At 43.5% G+C, this 25,995-nt stretch overlaps 1 protein-coding gene across 7 annotated transcripts in view; it reads left to right on the forward strand.

The window, feature by feature from the left end:
- The window catches only part of LOC137418418 (E3 ubiquitin/ISG15 ligase TRIM25-like), a 189,338-nt gene that overhangs the window by 43,947 nt on the left and 119,396 nt on the right, over positions 1-25,995 (forward strand). For 3 of the 7 annotated variants that reach the window (XM_078770815.1, XM_078770814.1, XM_078770816.1), the window contains one exon: positions 144-271. In XM_078770815.1, coding sequence (XP_078626941.1) covers positions 144-271 — 128 coding nt within the window. Of the gene's footprint in view, positions 1-143; positions 272-2,911; positions 4,749-5,601; positions 5,662-8,281; positions 8,953-25,995 lie in introns of those variants that run through there. The other 4 variants (XM_078770818.1, XM_078770817.1, XM_078770820.1 and 1 more) reach the window with 3 other exon arrangements.

Genomic DNA, 25,995 nt, shown 5'->3' on the forward strand with positions numbered 1-25,995 from the left:
AATTCACTCGATCTATTTTCTATTTTTAATTATTTACAACTCTTTTACAGATAACCTGTTTTGTTATGTAAAAATGTATTATTTTAACAATATTCTCTCCTCCAATAATTTCTAAAACTGATGTTTTTCCTTTTTATTCCAAGGCTCACGACCATGTCAGACTTTAATTCTGTGAAGAGGACACCGCTCCCAGTTCTGGACTTCTCGAAGGAGGAGAAGAATTTGGACGGGCTCATCACGCTCAATAAGAACTTCCTGGAGAAGATACAGAGTGAGTGACACAAACTGGACATTTCATCAAAAAATATTAAGGGAACACAAAACGTGGCACAAATATGGAAGAGAAACAGGAAGAGAGAGAACGGCACTCATTGGAGAGCAATTCCTCCGCCAGGTGAACAGTTTACAATTTGTATCCCAGAGTAGACCAGAAAATCACAATACAGGATCGCATTTAATCAAAATCATCCATCCACAACTTTTGAGATATCCTGCGATATATCGTATCTCCCAATGGCGAAGCATCACTTTCAAAATTCGACGATCTGGATCCGGATCCGGATCTTCAACAAAATTGAATCGATTCTTCCTTCTCACACACACAACCTGTCCAACAAGTTTCATCCAAATCCGTCCATAACGTTTAGAGATATCCGGCTATATGCTGAATTTAGCCCATCACTCAATGGTGAAGAATCACTGAAAAAATAAATAATTATCATATCCGAATTCATATTCAGATCTTCACCAAAATCGAATATGTTTGTCCTTGTCAGACACCCAACCGGTCCACCAGGATTCCTCCAAATCCGTCCACAACTTTTTGAGATATCCTGCTGTGTATCATTTTTGGTCTTATCTCCCAATGGTGAAGAATCACTTTAAAAATTCTACAAGCCGGATCCGAATCTGCATCTTCACCAAAATATAATCATTTTGTCGATGTCAAATACGGTACATCTCTGCCAAATTTCGACCGAATCCGTTCACAACTTTATTGAGATATTTTGTTCACAAACGGACAGACAGACAGACAGACAAACAGACAGACAGGGGTAAAAACATAACATACATCCAACTTTGGTGGCGGAGGTAAAAATTCTAGAAAATTAACAAATGATAATGTTTTTATTGTGTACCACATCATGGATCAGGATGAGTGAGGTTACAGAGGGTAAAAAGCAAACATGGTTTCAGTGGGGAAACAGGTGTACACAACAGGTAGATGCAACAAGCAAGGTATCCAACAAACAGGAGAAAACTGAAGATGGGAGGGGAGGAAATATCTGAAACCACTGGCTTGGGAGAGGTGGGGTTCACAAGGGCAGACATATTTACACGTAGTGATGGGAGACGGCATGATGTGTTGGTGTAACAGGAACGTGAAGTCCCTGGAAGGAAAGTTAGATTGAATCATCCCCGGAAAGCAGTTCCGCAAATCAGATAAATGACTGGATATTTATATTAAGTAGAGATTTTGGGAGTTTGATTAGAAGGAGTGACTGTAAGAGGGGATTCATCCTCGATATATTAGAGATGGACGGAGATCTAAGAGAGGAGAGGGATCAAGAATGGAGGAAATGGGTTACAAATCGCACAAACAACAGGCATGAAGAACTAATGTAACGTGCTAGATGGGGTGATGTAATAGACACTGGGTAAAACGGCGGTAAAAACCTGAATACATTTTTTTATACACCTTTAACCCTTTATTCAAATTTAATTAATTATAAACTTGAACGCGATAACACAAATCACCTTCATAATACCTCCAAGAACCATGATATATGTCGACATCGAGCAAGAGATTTATTTTGGTCGTGACCCCGAAGCCGTTCCATAAAGAGGGAAATAAAATGGAAGAAAAAGAAAAGAATGAAAAGGAGGAAATATGGAATTTTAAATAATCTGTAAATGGAGCGAGGAAGAAGAACCCTGTTTCCGTTTCCCTTCACTTCCAAAGATTTATCAAGTTGTTCTGATCCATCTCCACCTTCTCCGGATGCTCCACCGGCCCCTCTGTGGAAATTATTAGAGAAGAACAAAAACTACAAGATGTGAAATTTTCTTGTTTTATGTTTATGAAGATGTTTTTATCTTTTGACCAAATAGTTAAACAAGAACAGATACATTCAAAGTACACCACCCCCAATGCCAAATAAATAAATAGTGTAGGCTCAGTCCTGCATAAGTGTAGTTTGTGAAACCCATCCATGGACATGATCATCATGGGGTCATCAGCCATGTAAAGATCAATATCGCTGATGATGATGATGATGATGATGATGATGATGATGATGATGATGAGAGGGAGTGCCACGTGAGAGGGTGAAGAAGAGGCCACCGATATGCTTCTGTAAGATGTCGATTGACGCCGTGTTCTATGGTGATCAATAAAGCCTCCATCTCATCAACTGTGACTCATAGTCGTATTAGTACAGTGTAGTCGTGCTGGTACAGTGTAGCCATGCTAGTGCAGTGGAGTCGTGTTGGTACAGTGTAGTCGTGTTGGGTACAGTATAGTCGTGTTTGTATAGTGTAGTCGTGCAAGTACAGTGTAGTCGTGTTAGTACAGTGTAGTCGTGCTAGTACAGTGTGGTTGTGCTAGTACAGTGAAGTCGTGTTAGTACAGTGAAGTCGTGTTAGTACAGTGTAGTCGTGCTGGTACAGTGTAGTCGTGTTAAACTTCCAGATTTTAAAAATGATCTTTAAATTGTTTATATTATTAAAAGTGAACTAAATACTTGAACACTGCATGGAGTATCATGTTCTATGAAGTCTCAGGTTTTTCAAGTAATGAATTTGAATGATGGAGGATACACCGTCTGTAGCTTGATTTGGAGGCCATTTTGATTTGCATTTGCTGTTTGTCCCACCTAAAATCTCGTTTTAATGTTATCCTTTCCTATAGGTTGGAATTCCAGCAGGGATTCAGGAAATCAAAGTATTGTGATTGGAAAAATCGGTGATGACATGAATGAGGAACTAAAATATGTTCCACTCCGGAAATATAAATTTCCAGGAAAAAAAACTTTCTTACATTCCACGTATTCCCTCTGCTTCTGAAGGTGGATGGAGGTTATGTTTTCACCCTTGTCTATGTCTTTGTCTTGTTTGTTTGTTTGTCTGTGAGCAGGATATCTCAAAAAGTTGTGGATGGATTCGGGCGGAATCTTGTGGATAGGTTGGGTGTGTGACGAGGACGAATTCATCCGATTTGGGGAACATCCGAATCCAGATCCGGAACAGAATTTTAAACTGATTTCACATCATTGAGAGTTGGGGCCAAAAACGATGTCCTGTATACCACAATATTTCAAAAAGTTGTGAATGAGTTATGACAAAACTTGGTGAATGAGTTGGTTGGGTGACAATACCAAGCTGATTCGACTTTGGTCCAGGTCTGGATCCAGATCCGGTCTTTCAGGGGATACAAAACATAAACTGTGCAGCCTGGTGGAGGTATGTGCTCTACCAGGTGCCGTTCGAGTTAATTTTGTTATAATAAAGAAACATTATGGACCAGAAATACAAGACTAACATAATTTAAATCATTTTTCATCAATTATAAAATTCATAACATGAAATCCACAAAGTTGTGATCCGGGATTGTCGGCGGACCGGCCCGCGAGGGAGAGAAATCTCCTTTTGTGCCGAAAACAAACATTTTACAGGTGAATGAGGTCATTAGTTGAGAATGTGAACTCAGGACATGAACTTGGTGTTTGTGCAAAACTTAACATCCAAGTCGATGTTACTGATCATTCATTCATTGTTTTATTCTTCTCTTGAACTGTAATTGTAAAAGTTTGTAAAAGTGAAGAATGTTTGTGTAAAAGTTAACATGAATTCTGTACAGTGAAGTGTTCACGGAACATCACAAACGAAGCAGAAACTTTTGGTTAATATTTCCAGGTGTTGTACATGAAACACACACTGATTACACAGCGATGCGTCACGTGGAACATGTCAGGTGAATGAGTTGTTCTCACTTCATTCTTCAAATAATTTATTCATTGTTATGATAAAAACAACTGATCAATGAACATTATGAAAGGCTGGACAAAATAATTCAGTCATTTCCATTTTGGATCGATCAACCATTGGGTCAATTCAGGGAAACTAAAAAAATAAATAGGACCGCGAGTCCTGAAGCTCACCTGGATCAGGAGCAACAGTCGCTCAACCGCCCACAGACCCTCTCAGACTATGATATGTTTAATGCTGTGAACAAACTTTGGTACATCATGGGTGATGAAGGTTGTGATCACGTTTTTCAAAATTGTGTGTGTAGTTTCAGAGAAGAGAGCAAATACCTATTTTGGGGTCAAACCCCCGTAGTTCCCCTTATTGAGCACAGATTTTGATGTGATGAATTCACCTTCATGTAGCATCAAATATGAAGCTCATGTCCAACTTTCATCAACATCATGTGTTTGGTTCAAGCGATAATGACTGAAGTGTTTACAGACTCAATCCCTCCCTCCCTCAATCCCTCCCTCCCTCAATCCCGCCCTCCCTCACTCCCTCACTCACTCACTTACCTATGGACAATCCTTGATCGCATAAGCTCACCGCACTAAAGTCCAGGTGAGCTAAAAATACTGAGTTCGTAAAGGGAATTTTTCAATCTATAATTTTTTCACAGGTGCACTGACCTATCACGGAGCGATCAACAGATTAATTTCACCAAGAACGATCTCACATCAACATAAATCATTCACATGTTCCTAAAATCATTCACTTGCATATTGAATAATTCGCATGTTGCTTCAATCATTGACATGTACCTGGAATAATTCACATGTTCCTTGAATCATTCACATGTACCTTGAATCAATTACATGCACATTGAATCATTCACATGTATCTTGAATAATTCGCATGTTTCTTGAATCATTCACATGTTTCTTGAATCATTCACTTGTTCCTGGAATCATGTGATGTTTAATTCCAGTGAAGAAGGAAAGATTCTTTCTATCTTGTGGAGAAAACGAATTAGCGATCACTCCATTTTACTACACTAGGGCGTGCCCGTACTATATATATATCTAAAATTATATCCCCCCCCTCTATTTACATGAAATGGTTTGGTCCATTCGCAAAGCCAAAGCGAACGGCTTGCGAGTACGGTGACAATCACCCCCCCCCTCTATTTACATGAAATGGTTTGGTCCATTCGCAAAGCCAAAGCAAACGGCTTGCGAGTACGGTGACCATACCTTGGGAACCACTTGTCCGATTAATTTCAAACCTTGAAAAGGCACATCCTCGGGTCCCCAGTAATATACCTGGCAAGTTTCAAGTATATCGGACCGGTAGTTGTCGAGAAACAGCGGTCGCATACAGACAGACACACACACAGAGATTACTGGAATTATAGAGAGATGAGAGGGAAGTGTAAGGACAATGTTGGGAAACTTCCTTCATGAATCGATGAAAATTATAATTTATTTAATACAAAATGGAGGTTCCATGTCTCTTCCCCCATGTTTGTTGTGTTTAGATTTTTCGTTAAAAGATAAAATAAATCTTCATTAACAAAAAAACAATAGAATTTCACATCTTGTAATTTTTGTTAATCTTTAATCATTTCCACAGAAGGACCGGTGGAGCATCCGGAGAAGGTGGAGCTGGATCAGAACAACTTGAGAAGACTTTGTAAGTGAAGGGGAACGGGGAGGGGGTTCTTCTTCTTCCTTCCATTTGCAGATCATTTAAAATTCCATATTTTCTCCTTTTCATTCTTTCCTTTTTCTTCTGTTTTATTTCCCTGTTCATATTTTCCTTCACTCTATTCCACTTATTTATTTTCCAACTCGATTTTCCCTCTTGTCAAGTGTCACAAAACCCAAGGTTTGTTTAATTGAACGATGTCCAACCAGGAAGAGGGGATAGTCCAAACTTGTGTTTGCTGATTAAAGGCCTTTCTTAATCCACACCCTCTCCTCCCTCCTCTCTCATCCCCCACCCCCCATCCCCTTCCCTCTCTCTCTTCCTCACTTCCCCATCCCGTCTCTCTCTCTTCCCCACTACCCCATCCCCCTCTCTCTCTCCCCCCACTACCCCATCCCCTCTCTCTCTCCCCCACTACCCCATCCCCCTCTCTCTCTCCCCCACTACCCCATCCCCCTCTCTCTCTCCCCCACTACCCCATCCCCCTCTCTCTCTCCCCCACTACCCCATCCCCTCTCTCTCTTCCTCACTTCCCCATCCCCCCCTCTCTCTCTCCCCCACTACCCCATCCCCTCTCTCTCTCCCCCACTACCCCATCCCCCTCTCTCTCCCCCACTACCCCACCCCCCTCTCTCTCTTCCCCACTACCCCATTCCCCTCTTTCTCTCGTCCTCCCCTTCTCACCAACGATGTAATCAGAACAAGGTCTTTCTTGACAAATCCTGGTTCGTTCTGAAACATAATCCGGTATAAATTGCTCGTTCGTCACAGATAAAATTTACAATCCTGAAGGAATTTGTAACATATTTCCCAATCTCTCACTTAAACATCTTACATCAACAAACATTGTGGAATCATAATATATCTATAATAATAAAAAGGTGTGTGTGTGTGTGTGTGTGTGTGTGTGTGTGTGTGTGTGTGTGTGTGTGTGTGTGTGTGTGTGTGTGTGTGTGTGTGTGTGTGTGTGTGTGTGTGTGTGTGTGTGTGTGTGTGTGTGTGTGTGTGTGTGTGTGTGTGTGTGTGTCCGTCTCCTCCAAAACCATGAAACGTAGCACCCCCAAACTTTGCATACATACCTCTCCACCTCCAATGGATTACATGAAGGAAAACTGTGTCTTTGTGTGTGTGTTTTCAAGATAATTTACACTAACAGGCTTATCTTTGGTCAGCCTGCGTTCAGGTCGCTCAGCTTGGGGTCTTAATTCCCCCCATTTTGTCCACTCAATTCCAGTATGCCCTGCGTCAGAACAGGTCGGTTTCTGTGTAATAAAGCTTGCTTGAGTGCTTGAGCTGCTTGGTGAGCACTCTCCAAGCAGCTTGGTAATGGGTGGAACACCCCTGCTCCCTCCTCAGATTGAGTCTATTTTATTTAGTTCCTTCCTTTAAAGAGTAAAAATATGGGCAATACACCTGGCGCTCACCTGGTAGAATAACCAGTATACTGCACTGACTAAAGGTATTTTAAACCAATTACAATGTTTGCCAGAAGACAGGGCAGCAGGGAGAATCATACTGACATAATCAATAGACTTCAAACAAACAAAACATACCTATTTTGGGGTCCACTCCCACATACCTCCTTTTGTAATGCAGTGAACAAACATTTGTACATCACGTGTGGTGAAGGTTGTGGGGGAGTTTCATCGAAATAGTGTTTGTCGTTTCAGGGGAAAAAGCAAATACCTATTTTGGGGGGAAATATGGCTCCACGCAGATCCCCGGAGATCCCGTTTTTTTTCATTGCCATGAACAAACTTTAGTCACAACACAACAAATATCATTTGTGCCAAATTTGGTCAAAATCCCATCAGCGGTTTTGCAGAAGAAGTTTCAAGTGTTTACAGACAGACGGACGGACGCCGCGCCATCGCATAAGCTCACCTGAACTTTGTTCCAGGTGAGCTAAAAAGTACGTATATCAACGAACGAAGCAGCCCCCCCACCCCCCCTCCCATCCCTCTCCCCCCCCCCCACCCCCCGGTGCCTCGCCTTTGTTGTGCTATTTTATTTTCCCCCTTTTTGTGTGATCTGCTTTCATTATACGACGTCACTGCCACATAAGTAGATACATCGATACATATAAACACCGTTGCCTGTCCGCAATTGTTCCTTATCCACGGCGACATCTTATAAGTTACAAACTCCACTCAGGGTACAAATACAACTTATGAAGGGGCGAGGGTAGCATCGGTAATGTGTCCACGGCATCACGTGGGGGCATGGTGGTGGGGGGGGGGGGTAACATCGATAATGTGCCCACAGCATCACGTCGGGGCATGGGAGGGGGGTGGGGGGAGAGGGTAACATCGGCAATGTGCCCACGGAATCACGTGGTGGCATGGTGGGGGGGGGGGAGAGGGTAACATCAGAATGTGCCCACAGTATCACGTGAGGGCATGGGGGGGGGGAGAGGGTAACATCAGAATGTGCCCACAACATCACGCGGGGGCATGGGGGAGGGGGGGCGGAGAGGGTAACATCAGAATGTGCATAAATAAATAAAAACAATTGTTGTAATAAAAGATTTTTTGTGATAGAGATTAATGTGTTTGTTTTTGTCCGTTTGTCTAACAATGTCCGTGACCCCGTGTCGTGTCCGCAGATGGACGGAGCCCGAGGCTGGACCCAAACTCTGCACATCGACAGATCACGATCTCCGGGGATCTCAGGACGGCGACTCTAACCAGGACCGGGAATCAGTACCGGAAACATCCTGATCGGTTTGATGTTTGTCCACAAGTTGTTTCCTGTGATTGTTTCTCCTCAGGTCGTCATTACTGGGAGGTCGATGTGAGGTCGAGTTGTTTGTGCAGAATCGGAATCTGTTTAAACTCCATGGGGAGAAAAGGGGCAGAGAGCGGGTTGGGAGAGATTCCCGAGTCTTGGTGTTTAGATAAATGTAACAACGAATTATCCGCACATCACAACAAACAACGAACCTCCCTGTCCGTGCCGGGGGATCATGAACGGTTTGGGTTCTTCTTGGATTGCGAGGCGGGAGAGTTGACGTGTTTCGGGGACTCGCGGGTCCTGCACGTGTTCAGGGGGAACTTCATGGACCCCGTTAAACCCGCTATTCGGGTTTGGGATGGTAGAGATTCCGTTCATTTTGTACATTTGGTGAAATAAAATTTCATCACGAACTGATCCGGTTATTTTGGGTTCAAATCAATCAAATCATTTACCTGTTCATGACGATGTGATTTACCTGTTCATGACGATGTGATTACTGATTAATGTTTATATTATAATAAAGTTTATATAATTTAATAAGGTCGTTGTTTATCTTATTTAATGTGAAATGAACTTTAACCCGAACGCTTCATTCGCCTCACGATACAATACGGATTCTTCTTCTTCAAACGTGTGATTGAATGGAATGTTTGACTGAACAAAGTCCCTCCAGGTAGATGAAACCCTTTGTGTTTACCTGGAATGGAACACCGGCGTTTATCGTGAAGGTGACGGTGGGTTTGGATCGGATCACAGGTAGAATGTGGAACCCTGGATGGAATTAACAGAACGTTCATCATGTATCGTGAATCACACCGTTGGAAAAATGGCCAGGTGACCTTTTGGGTGTTACTGTCTCGTTTGGTCCGATGAAGGGTTCACACCTGAAACGTCAGGTTCTCATTGTTTCCCACAGAGGTTTTAATCTTAATCTTCGTGGAAATCTCTTCCATCCAATCAAAACACAGAGATAAAATAATTTAATAACCAGTGCAGTGACGTCACTAAGTTAATTTAGCGTCATCAGGTGAATGCAAATTCCAGAGAAGGCGTCGCATCAAGTACTGTGATAAACAATTCATATTCACCTGGTGGGAGGTAAACCGTGATCATACAGGTGCTGCCCTCAGGGCGACATTGCACTCCGGGAGGGGCAGGTTGGGGTTCACCCTCCAATTTCCCCAATTGGGGGAAACTCGACCCGGCAATTTTTGGTTGTGGGGACTTCGATCTCGCTGTACCTGGATATTTAAACAAAGAACAGGTAAACACCTTCATGTTAAACATTCACTAATTCACTTCTTCTTAATTTTACACGTCGACCCCATTGAATGTTGATATTACAACCTGTATGACGAATCTTCCCAGGTATTACGTTTGTATCGTGAGTGAAAAACCTGCGATAAAACATTTATGAAAAGTGTTTTGTGACGTCACAATATCAAAACAATGCGCAGTGGTATTGTAAACAAGGGTGTTTCACAGGTAGGATGATCCATCAATGCGTGGTATGGGGCTCATCATGGTGTTTCACAGGTAGGATGTTCCATTGATCCATCAATGCACGGTATGGGGCTCATCATGGTGTTTCACAGGTAGGATGATCCATCAATGCATGGTCGGGGGCTCATCCAGGTGTTTCTCAGGCAGGATGATCCATCAATGCGCGGTATGGGGCTCATCCTGGTGTTTCACAGGTAGGATGATCCATGAATGTGCGATATGGGGCTCATCCCAGTGTTTCTCAGGTTGGATGATCCATCAATGCGTGGTATGGGGCTTATCATGGTGTTTCACAGGTAAGATGATCCATCAATGCACGGTATGGGGCTCATCCCGGTGTTTTACAGGTAGGATGATCCAGCACTGCGTGGTCGGGGCTCATCCCGGTGTTTCACAGGTAGGATGATCCAGCACTGCGTGGTCGGGGCTCATCCCGGTGTTTCACAGGTAGGATGATCCATCAATGCGTGGTAGGGGCTCATCCCGGTGTTTCACAGGTAGGATGATCCATCAATGTGCGGTAGGGTCTCATCCCAGTGTTTCACAGGTAGGATGATCCATCGATGCATGGTAGGGGGCTCATCCCGGTGTTTCACAGGTAGGATGGTCCATCAATGCGCGGTAGGGGCTCATCCCGGTGTTTCACAGGTAGGATGATCCATCAATGCGCGGTAGGGGCTCATCCCGGTGTTTCACAGGTAGGATGATCCATCAATGCGTGTTATGGGGCTCATCCTGGTGTTTCACAGGTAGGACGATCCATCAATATTCAATTCGCGCTATGGGGCTCATCCCGGTGTTTCACAGGTAGGATGATCCAACAATGCGCGGTCGGGGCTCATCACGGTGTTTCACAGGTAGCATGATCCATTGGTCCATCAATGCGCGGTATGGGGATCATCATGGTGTTTCACAGGTAGGATGATCTATCAATGCACGGTAGGGGCTCAACACCGTGTTTCACAGGTAGGATGATCCATGAATGCGCGATATGGGGCTCATCCCGGTTTTTCACAGGTAGGATGATCCATCAATGCGTGGTATGGGGCTCATCATGGTGTTTCACAGGTAAGATGATCCATCAATGCGTGATATGGGGCTCATCCCGGTGTTTCACAGGTAGTATGATCCATCAATGCGCGGTCGGGGCTCATCACAGTGTTTCACAGGTAGGATGATCCATCAATGTGCGGTAGGGGCTCATCCCGGTGTTTCACAGGTAGGATGATCCATCAATGCGCGGTCGGGGCTCATCACGGTGTTTCACAGGTAGGATGATCCATCAAGGCGAGTAGCGTCCCTGTGATGAACATTAAACGGTAATCCCGTCTAACGATATTAGTTGTTGAACGTTAAAGATCCCACGGTATCCTTCGTGAATAGTAGGTGAGCTATCGCCGGCATCCTGAACAAATTACAGAACAAATCCACTGTAACCTACACAGGTCATTGGTCATCAACGTCACAGGTCACTGCACCCAGTCAATGACGCGACCCCGACACCTTGTGTCACATTCAAAAGAAGAAGAAGAAGAATCCATGATTAAACACCATACCTGGTTCTGTTCTGAAGCCTCGTCAGTCCAAACACCATTGAACATTTCGCTAGTTTCACTCACAGTGAAATTTACCTGTTGGAATTATGTACCTGTATCTGGTGATAGATGCTTCTTCATCACCATCAGGTATTATGGATACCTGGCACGTGTTTACTGTGTCCAGTAGATATCAGGTATGGCAGCAAGTTTATTCCTCAAGGTGCTGTTCCCACCTGCCAGCTCTTTCACCTTCCACACACCTTTTTAGAACGGGGACCATGTTGATGTACACAAGACACATTGGTATCTCTTGGTTCTTGTACAACTTTCTGGCCGCACAAGGAACGACTTTGCTGTCGATCTCTCCAGGTTGGACCACTCACCTTAGTCTGGAAGAGCTGAATTCCTGCCCATGGAGCTCTCCAGGTGTCTTGGTTCATGGTCCTGATGTAAAAGCTTTCAACACCTCATCATCGTTACCTGAATGTTGGTAGATGTTGTGGGCGGTGCTACGCGTTGTTGTACCTTCCCGTGTGTTCATGGAAGTCCAGGTTAGCAATGGCACTTTGAGTGAATTTTCCAACTTTAAGGTTTGTGGGAATTAAGCCTGGTGTTGGCTTAGCTGTTAGGGAGCCGGCTTGGGATCCTAGGATCCTGGGTTCGAATCCCGGTCGATCGCTGAATTAATACCAGGGGGGTTGACTCAGCCTGTTCATACCTTCCGAGGTCGTGCAAATTGAGTACCATGCTTGCTGGGATGAATGATCACGGTGTGTACACTGGTTTGCAACAGGTACACCGTATCCCTGCGCATCGTAAGAGCGTGACTAATGGTTGGTGTCAGGAAGGGCATCCGGCCATAAAAACTGCCTCAAACAGGGAACCATGAGGTCATGGGGCCCGCAAGGCTAATGATCATTGATCAAGCTTATGACCAACGCTAAATGGCCTCAAAACGATCATTCATATTCGTTCATTCGAGGTTTGTGGGAACCAAGAGCTCACCTTGTTCCTGGTCCCCTAGTCCTCCTCACTAGTCCATGACATGGAAGCGATACATCTCTGGCTATTTGATACCTGATGATATTGATAAAACGGTTCAACATTTTAACTTCTTCTTTACTCCTGGTTTGTTTTAATGTGTGAAATGCTAGTGGGATACCTGCTGCAGGTGCACAAATATCTCCATCCATATTGAGCCCTTCTTCCCGATTTCTGTCATTCGGTTCCACTTTAAGTCTGACTCATTCATCTCTGGAGTTGCATCATTCACCATCCAGGTCACGTGATTGTGGAATGACACAGGTACACATTCAGGTGCAGAATCAAAGCGATGAATAAACAGCGATGGATCACCTTCTGGAATCTTCTTCTTCTCGGTTTCTCAGAGGTGTCCTTCACATCATTCCGGAATGATTTAGCAGAATGGTGGAAGATAACGTTCTTTTCAGGATGAGCACCTGTGGTGTGGATTCGTCACCACACTCCTCTGCACTTTTATTTAGGCAGGTAACCTTTGATAGAAGATAACCTGTTGACATATCTGATGAACAAATTATAGAAGATTTACCTTTTTGTGGTTCTATCATGACCTTTGATCTGCGGTCTGCGTCGTATTCTTCATTCCTTTTAGTGAATGGAGCACCTGTATAAAGTGTTATTCACTATACCAGGTACGGACAACAAGCACCTGTATTTGTGGTGAAGTGAACTCACAAAGATAATTCTGTTCGGATCTTCAGATAAGTTATCATCTTTGTAAGAGGTGAACTACTGCAGAGTATCATCATGTACTGGATCACAGGTGTTTCATCTGCAGGTGAGACTGTCATATTTGGACACAAACAGGACTTTGGAACCTGAACTCATTATCAATGACGTCAGCACAATTGTTACCATTTACCTGGATACGGTGTACCATATCATCATCACTGAGTACCTTTTCTTGCTCCCATATCACATTTTGTCGATTAATTATCCTTCGTACTCACAGGTCGTCGTTGATGCTCACCTGTGTGATCTCGCTCCTTCACACAAACGAAGCACTTATTTCTCTGGTCTATGGATTTAGTACCGGATGACCCAAGGTGGATCTACACCTGATGATCCCAGAGTTCGTTGCTGCATTTTTGTCACATGTGTTGGACACACGTGATGATTTCACTTTTTCATAATTTCCACATGTGACATGACATGCAGGTACCTTCTCAACAAATTGCTCTTCTTCTTCGTTCCATTCTTCTCACAAAATTCTGCATCATCAGTTCTGTTCTCCACTGCACAGGAGAGTGCTGGGATCCCTTTAAGGGTAACTTTTTGTAACGTCTCACGGGTAACCTCTGACATGTGATGTAACGTTTCCTCGTTCGTACATCATCCATGATGTCACGTCCTCAATAGGTTACCTGAAAATATATGAAATGGACAAACATTAGACATTCATCCCAGTGATTCATTAAACTTGTATTAGAATGATACCTTACTGTTCGACAAGATAACAAACTGATCGACAAGATAACAAACTTTTCGACAAGATAACAAACTGTTCGACAAGATAACAAACTGTTCGACAAAATAACAAACTGTTCGACAAGATAACAAACTGTCCGACAAGATAACAATCTGTTCGACAAGATAACAAACTGTTCGACAAGATAACAAACTGTTCGACAACATAACGAGCTGTTCGACAAGATAACAAACTGTTCGCCAAGATACCAAACTGTTCGACAAGATAACGAGCTGTTCGACAAGATACCAAACTGTTCGACAAGATAACGAGCTGTTCGACAAGATAACAAACTGTTCGACAAGATAACAAACTGTTCGACAAGATAACAAACTGTTCGCTTAAATAAATTAAAATAGTAAATTAAACAAAACTGTCCGATTCACAACAAACTTACCGGAGGAGAATTCTCTGTTCACGTCAGGATGTACACCTGATGGTATTTTCATGTCACCTGTGCGAACGAATCGCATACAAAAGATTATTGTGATGACGTAACAATCGAGAGATAAAATAACGATTCAACAACAATCATGGTGACGTCACAAAGTTAAAGGTCTCGACATCACGCGTGGACGGAATCCTGAGAAGGTGTCGCATCATGTCCTGTGATGAACAAATCATACTTACCTGGTACCTATCGGGAGACAAAACCGTGAACAAACAGGTGGTGCCGTCAAGGCGAGATCTATCAATGACACTCCAGGTGGGTTACTTGCTCTTCGTGAAGGACACCGTGGGATATTTAACGTTCACCAATTAATGCCAGCACAGAGGACGTCCGGCTTTACGACCATCCGTGGAACGAAGATGAACACATTAATGAATCACCTGCCTGCGAAACACCTGCATGGCAGTTTATACCTGGGTCTGGATTCGAACCCAGCCGTCCAGGTTTGAACCTGAAACACATTTTGAAGATCGTTCTCAGAAGTAATACTTCGGAATTTAAAAAACTAATTGGGATATAATCAACATAATGTATAAGGGAAGCAAATATGGAGGCATGTTCAGACGCCAAGGCTTGTATCGATATGACGATGGACTAACAATATAAATGATAAACGATAAATTAGATTAGGATACCGAATGGTAAAAATGAAGGGAAAATCGTGAAAAATACAATGATTAACAATAACAAGAATAAATAAATAAAAAAGAATGAAATAACAATAACACAAGACTTGCAAAATTGAATAATAAATGAACGAGTAGAAAGGAAACAAATAATAATACAAGATCAAAGTTTGTTTGAAGGAAGAGTGAAACCGACTCACAGACGGCTGGGGCCTTCACTGCTCCATCAATTATATTCCAAACACGTGGCACAAAATAACGCGGAGTATTCATGGAGTAAGATGTGCGGGTAAAAGGTGGGAATAAGTTATGTTGTGATCTCTCGTGAAATGGGAGTGGATATCACGTGGATATCATGGACAACTGTAAAGTAAGATGAAAAAAATTGTGGAAGAAGTTTGTTAATTTGTTTATACATGAATATCCCTGTATGTAATTTATGAATGTGACAAAGTGTGAATGTGTTGAGTTTGGTCATAAGAGGTGCAGTTTGGTCACGTGGGTGAGAGAAGGTGCAGATCGATATAGCGCGATTTTGAATAACTGAGAGTGAGTGCAGCTGATTGTAACTGGAGCGTGCCCAGACAATGTTACAATAGTTCAGGTGACGGAGGATTCAGGTATTATCGAGGGACAATAAAATATAAGGAGGAAGGAAGGTTCGAAGTTTACACAGAAAGTTCGTGTTTCGAGAAATAATCTGAGCAATCGATAAAATATGATTCGACAGCAAAGTTTGTCATCCAGGAGAACACCGGGAAATTTCGTCGAATGAACAAAAGTAATGGGTTCATTGTCCATATAGAAAGAGGAAATAGTATCAGACAGAGGTTTGGTGGATTTCCTAAAAACATACACTTGGTTTTATTGGGATTTATAGAGAGTTTGTTTGATTTAAACCAGAAAGAAACTTTAATGAGTTCATTATTGAGAATGTCGATCAAAGAGTCATGAGAAGGATTGCAATGGATGATCGTTGTATCATCAGCAAAAAAGGAAAAACGATAATGAAGAAGAACAAGTATGTAGGTCATGAACATATAAAAAGAAACTAGAACGGCACTCAGTAGAGAGCATACCTCTGCCAGGTGAACAGTTTACGTTTTGTATCCCAGAGTAGACCAGAAAATCACAATACGGAATTTACATTTCATCAAAATCATCCGTTCACAACTTTTTGAGATATCCTGCTTTGTATCGTTATTGTCCCAATCTCCCAATGGTGAAGAATCACTTTAAAAATTCTACTAGCCGGATCCGGATCTGGATCTTCACCAAAATCGAATCATTTCGTCCTCGTCACATACGCTACATCTCTGCCAAATTTTGTCCGAATCCGTCCACAACTTTTTGAGTTATCTTGTTCAGAAACGGACAGACGAACAGACAGACAGGTGTGAAAACATAACCTCCATCAACCTTTGGTGGCGGAGGTAAAGAAGAGGCCCAAGTATAGATCCTTGAGGAACTCCGTGGCTGATATGTCTCAATGACGAATTAGAGATTTTTACAACTGTAAATTGTTGCTCTATTACAATAAGATTGTCTTTAAAGCATTCAAGACACAACCTGTAACACCATAAAAATCATGTTTGGAAAGAAGGATATTGTGGTCAATCGCATCAAAGGCTTTGGACAAATCAATGAAAACACCAGGGACGTACAATCTGTCCGAGAGGGAATTAGAGATGGAATCTGTCATATGAATAAAAGCCGAATCTGTGGAGTGTTTACTACGAAAACCAAACTGGAGATCAAAAATAATATTAGATTTCGAGAGAAATTTGCTTACACAGTTATAAACAAGTCTCTCCAAAATTTAGAAAAACACGAAAGAACAGATATGGATCTGTAATTGTGAACAACGTGACGATTGTTACTTTTGAAAACAGGAATAACTTTGGCGACCTTCAGATTCAAAGGAACAGAACCATAGACTGGACGGATTTCTGAGAAATGTGAATGTTTGGTGCATTTTTGGGTAAAAGTTTGGAATGTCACTTTTTAACATAATTAGGGTATTCTCCGAGCAAAAATAAACAACACGGAGGATTACAACAAATACAGTTATGGATTATATGTCCGATGGATTATTTGCAATAAATAATACATAAATACAGTGCAAGAAATGAGAGTTTCCCTGGGAAGGATTAGAGGTGAGAACAGCAATTTGTACAAACATCGCATGTTGAATAGAGAGCATTGTAACATCAGCATGTCCCTCCCCCTCCCCCTCTGCCCAACACGCGATCTCCAGCATCCTCTCCCCCTCCCCCGCCCGAAGAGGAGATTAAGGCGATCTCTTGCATCCCTCCTCCACCATGTTTTTAAAATAAATATATATATTTTAATATTTATATAATTTATATAATTTAATTGAAAAACTTATGATTAAATTTTTAATTTAATTTACAAATAAATTTATTTATAATTAAAAACCGGATTTTTTTTAAATATCGGATTTCAAGCTAATATGGCTAATGCACCACATGACATATGACCTCAAAAATGTACACTATATGTATGGGTAACCCATCACTTTTGTGAAGTTTCGTGTTAATCGGATAAGGTTCGTTTTTCTATCCAAGATGGCTGCCAAACCACATGATCTATAATGACATCATTTTCAAACTATATGCAACGGTGGTGTTAGATGATGTTTGTAAAATTTCGCATTGATAGGGTAAGTAGTTTCAGAGATATAATTATTTAATATTTCCCTTCAATCCAATATGGCTGCCAAACGATGTGACCAATGATGTCGTAAATTTAATATTTCAACACAAATATGTCAGAGATCATGTGCATGCAATTTCAGATTTTTAGGATAAGGAATTCGATTAATGGTCTAAGCGGAGTCCAGGTAATCATATCCCAGAATGAGCACATTCCCTTGGGAGAGATAAAATACCTTCTTTGGTACAATCTCTGAACAGGTATTTTTAGCCGCGTCGCAGACGCTGCTAATAGAGTGCCCTCTGCTGTTGTTGTTGTTGTTCTTCTTGTTCTTGTTCTTGCAGAGAAGACAAAACCTCAAAGCTCCACCCATTCTGGGAACCATAGCTCCACCCATTGTGGGAGAGGCTTCATATAAACAAATATCCACCATTTTATTAACTCGCATAGCTTTGAGGCCTGTATTGTAGGCCCGTGGTGTCTTCCTCTCTCACACAGTTTTATTTCAAATCAAATTCGATATATCATTTCATTTTTCACAGTCGCTAACATAGTTTTAGACTCGGTTGAAAAAAAACGGGAAGAAAATCCGATGAAAGTTGCCCTTTATAGAACGAAATGAATTCTCAAAGGCCTGTAACTTCAAGTCCATTGAGATATATATTTTTTAAATCGCGGCATGGTCAGTCATACACCGCCCGAAATAACAGACGGGAAAATGCCAAGATATATTAAAAATTCGTCCAATTGATGACAATCGTCACGATTAAATATTTAATATATACGTCGTCACAATAATGTGGAGAGAGGAGCATAGCTTCGTTCACGTGTCGCCACATACGGGAAATTGCAGAGATATATATTTTTTAAATCGCGGTATGGTCAGTCATACACCGCCTGAAATAACAGACGGGAAAATGCCGAGATATATTAAAAATTCGTCGCCACACACGGGAAATTGCAGAGATATATATTTTTTAAATCGCGGCATGGTCAGTCATACACCGCCTGAAATAACAGACGGGAAAATGCCGAGATATATTAAAAATTCGTCGCCACATACGGGAAATTGCAGAGATATATATTTTTTAAATCGCGGCATGGTCAGTCATACACCGCCTGAAATAACAGACGGGAAAATGCCGAGATATATTAAAAATTCGTCGCCACACACGGGAAATTGCCGAGATATATTTTCACTTTATACAAAAATAACATCAAGTAATCGAATCAATAGGAATGTCCTGTGCCTATAACATCGACGTTATAGGCACAGCTGCATCTAGGCATTGTGTAACATCGACGCGGCTTTTGTTTTAATTAAAACTTTTTGTACTTGTTGGTTAATAAAAACATGGAGTTCTTGTGCTGAAGGTAATTTCACTTGAAGGTAAAATCATCTCTCCAGGACAATTAAACATTCATATTAATTGATACAGGTATTCGGTTTTGTTTACGTGTTTCGCAATTACTCGCAATTTGTTTTAGAACGCAAATTATTCCCACACCGTGAACACCTGGTTATCGGCAGTTTATACCTGGGTCTGGATTCGAACCCGGACATGTTCAAGATCGTCGGTAAAGAAGGATCATTTTAGCCATGAGGGTAAATGTCCAAGTGAAGTAAATGACATTCCCATTGCTCTCCCTCACACAAATCCCCTTTTCTTACCGGTACAGGTGCTTCCAGGTGTTCAAATCGAACGGTTGTTTTTTGTTTTTTTTGGATACAAGATCGAGGCTCGTGAAAGAGCTAACATTAATCACACAAAAAGTCAAACCGACACACAAAACACAAAATAAAGGGAGCGGTAGACAAGATGGGGAGAGAGGGGGAAGGACACAAAAACAACATTTGAGAGCAAGGACATCGAGAGGTCTATGGGAGGGAGAGGGCTTGGGGGGAGGTGAGAGAGGTATAAAACATATGGACACTGCATGGACTTCCAGGAAAGAAGTTGGAATTAAAAAAAATAGTATCTTGGGTGAAAATTAGTGGGGGTAGAAAAGATCAAGGTTTTGGATGGGGAAAGATAAGAGATGGTGGTGAACAGCTGTTTTAATTGTGGTGAACAGCAGCTGATGGTGGTGAACAGTTCACCAACTGTTCTTCATAAACGAGAGAATACTGTATCAAGGTCCAGGTAAATTGTAATGAGCTAAACATTGCACCGACAACCCCCAAGACATTCCACCTGGGAGACAAGATCACGTCTACCGATTGTTATCGAGTCGTGAAACGAACTGTTGAAACACCTGTCTGTGACGTTACAGCACATTATGACGACACAATCCACCGGCAACCCCCAAGACATTCCTCCTGGGAGACAAGATCAGGTGCACCGATTGTTATCGAGTTCGTTCGATCGAACGTGATGGAATTGTACAAGGACAGGGAATCGGGACTCCAGGTTACACTTCAGCCATTGTCCAGTGTACACGTTTAAACCAGGTATCCAACAAAGGACTTTGAACCTGTTTCACTTCGCTCGAGGAATCGACTCAGAAATGATGGGACACGCGTTATAAACCGGGTTACCTGGTGTGGAATGGGTTTTCAATCACACCTGAATACTCCATGTCGTCATGACGTTTTATCACGTGGGTTTTTGTACGATGACGTAATACGTCAGTGGAACTATTCTGGTGTCACGTATTCCCGATAATCTATCAAAAGCTCGTCGTCCCTTTACCTTATTTACAGGAGAGCCTCGTGGGTTTCAGCAGGAATGTGTAATTTGTTCAGGATGCCGGCAATAGCTTGCCTTCTCTTCGCGAAGCAGACCGTGGATTCTTTAACGTTCACCAACTAATGCTAGCACACAGGACGTCCGGTTTCACGTCCATCCCGAAGGACGAAGATGAACACATTGATGAATCACCTGCCTGCGAAACACCTGTACGGCAGTTTATACCTGGGTCGGGATTCGAACCCAGCTGTCCAGGTTTGAACCTGAAACACATTTTGAAAATCGTTCTCCAGAATGAGTTCAGTTCAGGTTCAAATTGAACTTTCTGAACTTGACCATCGATCGGAGAAATCCATGGCTCGTGATTCGGGAATGATGTTTGTTTTGATAAATGATAACGAGATGAGAATGAGTTTGCTTATTAAACGGGATAATCAGAGATAACGGGTTCAAAATAAACGTTATCATCACATAAAATAAACGTTATCATCCCCCCCAAATCCCCCCCAACCCCTCCCATTCAAATCTCCCCCCATACCATTCCTCTCCAATTCTCCCTCCACCCCCCTCCTCCTCAAAGCTGCCTCCTCCCCACTTCGTCTCCCTGCTATCTAATACCTCCACCTCCCCCAACCTTCTACTTTCCTCTGCCCCCCCCCCTCAAACAACCCCTCACTGTGCGTCTGTGCCTCATCCCTTCACCATCAAACCTTTCGTCCTCCTCATCCTTCCCTTTCTTGTAACTTCTGTAATTTCTGACACACTATCAACTGCTCTCCCTACCTCCCCCTCTCATCCTTCATCTGACCCTACCCTTCCCCTCCCCTGTCCTACACCCGATGCTCCCCCCCTCTCTTCATTGACGGTATGGACCTCAAACATCCGGGGCCTTCGTTCAAACCTGACTGATCTCTCCATACAGGTTGCTTCTGACAATCCAGTCTTGATCTGCTGAACAGTAACTTTCCTCCTTCAAGATGTCTCTGATTCCTTAATATCTCTTCCTGGTTACTCCCTCCTCCGGTATGATAGACCTGAGCCTCGTCCTGGTGGTGGGCTGGCTATCTTTATCAAAAACTCTCTTCCTCACTCGCCCTGCACTGCACTCTCTCCACCTCACCCCCAGGAATACCTCTGGCTACGGCTTCCTCTCCGCTCCCACCTCTTGTTCATATGTGTTCTGTACCGTCCTCCAAACAGTGATGACTCCATTTACATTTCACTGTCTGACAACATGGACCAACTTCTATCCACTCATCCCAACTCTCTCTTCCTCATATGTGGCGACTTCAACTGTCATCGTGCCAGCTGGCTGTGTGTAGGCTCATCTCTCACCAGCCATGGCACCTCAGCAAATGACTTCTGCAACTCACTGGGATTGACACAATTTGTCAATTTCCTACCCGGATCTCAGCCAATGGTGTATCTTCTCTTCTGGACTTGGTTATGACAAACTTCCCTGCTAATGTCTGCTGCTCTTCTTCTACTCCAATCGGTTCTCCTGATCATGTGCTTGATAAAGTGGACATCTCTCTGGCCATTCTCAGAGAGCCTCCTCAGCGTCGGCGAGTCTAGCATTTCACTCAGGCCGACGGGCACGGTCTTCATGCAGCCATCAATCATCTGGACTTGTCTCCCATCTCCACTGCCTCTGACATCAATTCTTCCTGGGAATTCTTCCAAAGCAAACTGCTCTCTCTCATGCACAGATTTATCCCATCTAGTCTTCAGTTGTCTTACCCTTCCTCCCGTCCATGGTACACTGAATCTTGTGGTGAGGCAGTTGCCATGAAACAACTTGCCCTTGCCTCTTGGAAGGCAAATCCAACTGAAGGTAATCTCAGTTCCTTCCACCAAGCTCGGAACAAGTGTGTGTCTACCCTCAGGAGTGCCAGGAAGCACTATCTCTCCACACTCAAGAATGAACTCTCAAACCTGTCTCCCTCCTTCCTCCAAATCCTGGTGGCATCTGGTCAAATACGTTTCTGGTGTTTGTTCCCCCTCCATCCCCTCCCTTACCTCAAATGGCTACACAGTTGACACCACACGTGACAAAGCCAAATGCCTCAACTCTGTGTTTGCCTCAAAATCTTGTGTCCCAAACCCATCTCTCTCTGTTCCCACCTTACCCAGTCGAACCTAACTGCTCCTGGAATCTGTGTCCTTCTCTCCTGACAAGGTGGAGGAGTTTTTGTCAAACCTCGACTCTGATTCTGCAACTGGACCAGACGGCATCAGCCCACGGGTCCTAAAATTCTGCTCTGCCGCTCTATCTCACCCTATCTCTGTTCTTTTCACCCTCTCTTTTGCTCAAGGTCATCTGCCAGCATCCTGGAAATCAGCAAACATCACCGCTTTACACAAAAAGGTGCAAAAACAGATCCTTGCAACTACAGACCAATCAGCCTGCTCCAAATTATCAGCAAAGTCATGGAATGCATCATTGCTTCGGATATCAAATCCTTCCTCTTCTCCAATCGCTTGGTCTCTGCTCATCAATTTGGATTCAGACCAGGTCATTCTACTCTGGACATGCTGCTTCTACTGTCTCCACAATGGATGGAGGTCCTCAATGCCAAACAGGAAATCAGAGCTCTCTCCCTTGTTATATCACGTGCCTTCGATACGGTCTGGCACGCAGCTCTGCTCACCAAACTCTCCTCCTATGGTATCCATGGAAATCTCCATGCATGGCTTGCGGACTTCCTCTCTGGTCATAGTCAACGTGTGGCGCTGAATGGATTTCTCTCATCTCCCCTTCATGTTCTGGCTGGAGTTCCCCAAGGCAGTGTACTGGGCCCTGTGCTTTTTCTGGTCTTTATCAATGATCTCTCCGACTCTCTGGAAAATCCTCTCTATCTCTTTGCTGATGACTCCACTCTTTGCCGCTCCATTCCTCTTCCCTCAGATCGGCAGTCTGCAGCCTCCTCACTCTCTGAAGACCTGGACAAAATCACAGACTGGTTAAACAAGTGGAACATGTCTTTCAATCCTGCCAAATCTCACACTCTTACTATGTCTCTCCGAAAAGATCGACTGGACAAACCTCCCATCTACTTTCTCAACAATCCTCTCCAAGAAGTTCTGTCACTCAAGCTTTTGGGTCTCACTATCTGCCATGATCTTTCTTGGGAAAACCACATTTCCAAGCTGGCCTCCAAAGCCAGTCGCCGACTGGGCATCCTCCATCGTGCGAAGTCCTTCCTTGGAACACCTGAGCTCCTCACCACATACAAGGCTTTCATCCGCAGCTCAATGGAATAATGTTCTCCTCGCAGGCCGGTGCTCCTGCGTCACACATAGCTCGGCTTCACGCTGTTGAAACCAAAGCTTTCAAAATCATTGGAATCTCCCGTGATGAAGCTATCTCCGAGGGCCTTCCACTCGCTCACTGCAGGCAGGTCGGTGGTCTTTCTGTCTTCTACCGACTCCTCTCCGCCCTTGCTCCCCCAGCTCTCTCTGTGCTTTGTCCCCCAAATATTCCTACAGGTCGCACAAGATCTGCCAGCAACCCTCTGATGGTTAAACTCCCGAAATCTCTGATCTCTGCTCACCTTCACTATTTCATTCCTCTTTTATCCCGCCTCTGGAACAAACTCCCACACTCCCTTCAATCCCACTCCTCCCTACAGGGCTTTAAAACAGCTGTTCACCACCATCTCTTATCTTCCCCCATCCAAAACCTTGATCTTTTCTACCCCTGCTAATTCACCCCAGATCCACCTTGTTTGAAATTCCAACTTCTTTCCTGGAAGTCCTGGCAGTGTCCATATGTTTTATACCTCTCCCACCCCCCCCCCCCACCCCTTCCCATGCCTCCCCCCCAAAGCCCTCTCCCTCCCACAGATCTCTCGATGTCCCTGCTCTCAAATGTTGTGTTTGTGTCCTTCCCCCTCTCTCCCCATCTTGTCTACCGCTCCCCATGTTATGTGTTTTATGTGGCGGTTTGTCTTTCTGTGTGATTAATGTTAGCTCTTTCACGAGCCTTGATCTTGTATCCAAAAAAAAAGAAAAGGAAAAAAAAGGGTTTAAACCTCCACGGAATGTTCCCTCATTCGTTTATTCTTTCACAAGAGAATTAACTTAAGGTGAAAAACAAGTTGAAAATTCAGCTGATGTTATGAAAATAACCACGGGACCTGTTGTGAGACTCGAATGCGCGGGAGATCGCGCTTTCGTTCTACGAGGCTGCGTCATCACGTTGTTCATCGCCATTTTGGTTAAAGGGAATCTCCAAACTCGACAACACGACCAAACACGCCTGCCCGGTAACCCCGTACCAGCCCTCACCCGTGGGTGTAATACACATAGTGACGTGACCTCTTCTTTCCCCGCCACATCCTTTCATTGTTGTACTCGTATCTTTAAGACAGTTCTCGAGGTTATACATGTAGAAAACAGGTGAGAGTAACTGGCGACTAACATTGATGGCTGAGTACAATAAAGAGTAATGATCACCGACAATGTTGGAGGTCACGGATATTATGGACCAATATATTGAGCACACAGGGTGAACAAAACCCTTTACAGGTAACACATTGAAAAACAAAACCCACTATAAACCAGGGATAAAGTACAAATAACAAATAAATAAGCAAAACATTTGGCAAATTACAATCTCACATACAGTCAACACTTCAAAAATGTACCAATTAGTCATGTACAGTTTATGTAAGTCCATTACAGGGGTAGACTCCCCTCCAACCTCAGTGACTGCTCTGCCCCATTACAATACTTAGGCAAGTATTATGACCATCATATGACGATCCTACGCATCCAAAATATAATCATTCAAGTACTTGGGATGGTATCGTGGGCGGCTGGAGCATCTTGGTGCACAGTCGCTTGGAGACATTGTTGGATGATCCACACTGGTGTCACCGATGGCCTCAACAGATTGGGAGTGATCTGGTTAACGGGTGTTAAGCTTTGGGGGTGTAACGGAGATGTGATCCGGTGCTTGGCTGACAGGGATTGGTAAGGATTCAGAACTGTCGGCAGGTGTAGACAGCTCATAGTGGATATATGGGGGGTCTGGTGGTTTTGATGTTGGTTGGAGGCAAATGTCTTCAGTGAACAGAGAACCTCCATGTACCCCATTGTGAGAAAGTGCAAGCATATCTTCCCAGTACTTGGATATCTTGTGGCATTCTGATTTTTTTGACCCGATCCGCTGCACTCCTCAATCGGGATCCTAAAAACTTGCGTATGTTACAGCAGGGTCCATCGATGGCCGAAACGAGGTAGCGGTTTCTTGCACATGACTTGTTACGGTCAGAGTACAGAGAGACTAAATCACCAACTTCCACCAACATGTTGGGCCTGACAGACCCCTTGGGCGCCTTGGACTTCTCACTAAATGGGTGGTTTGAAGAACAAAGCTGGTGTTGGGTTTCTATGATTTGCAGGTCAGAGAATGGGATTTGTCGATTTGTGAACTGATCCCGCTGGCACCACATCTCACGGGCTGAGAGGCCCCGGGCACGAATTCGTGAATTCAGACTGGCAGTGCCCAGTGCAAGGGTGGGTGGGGTTGCTGGTCCTCCCATCGGCTCCTGTAGTGAAAGTTCACCCTCAAGTTCACGAACTG

This window comes from Myxine glutinosa, chromosome 1 (genome assembly GCF_964187855.1).
Source record: "Myxine glutinosa chromosome 1, kmMyxGlut1.1, whole genome shotgun sequence".
Taxonomy (NCBI): domain Eukaryota; kingdom Metazoa; phylum Chordata; class Myxini; order Myxiniformes; family Myxinidae; genus Myxine; species Myxine glutinosa.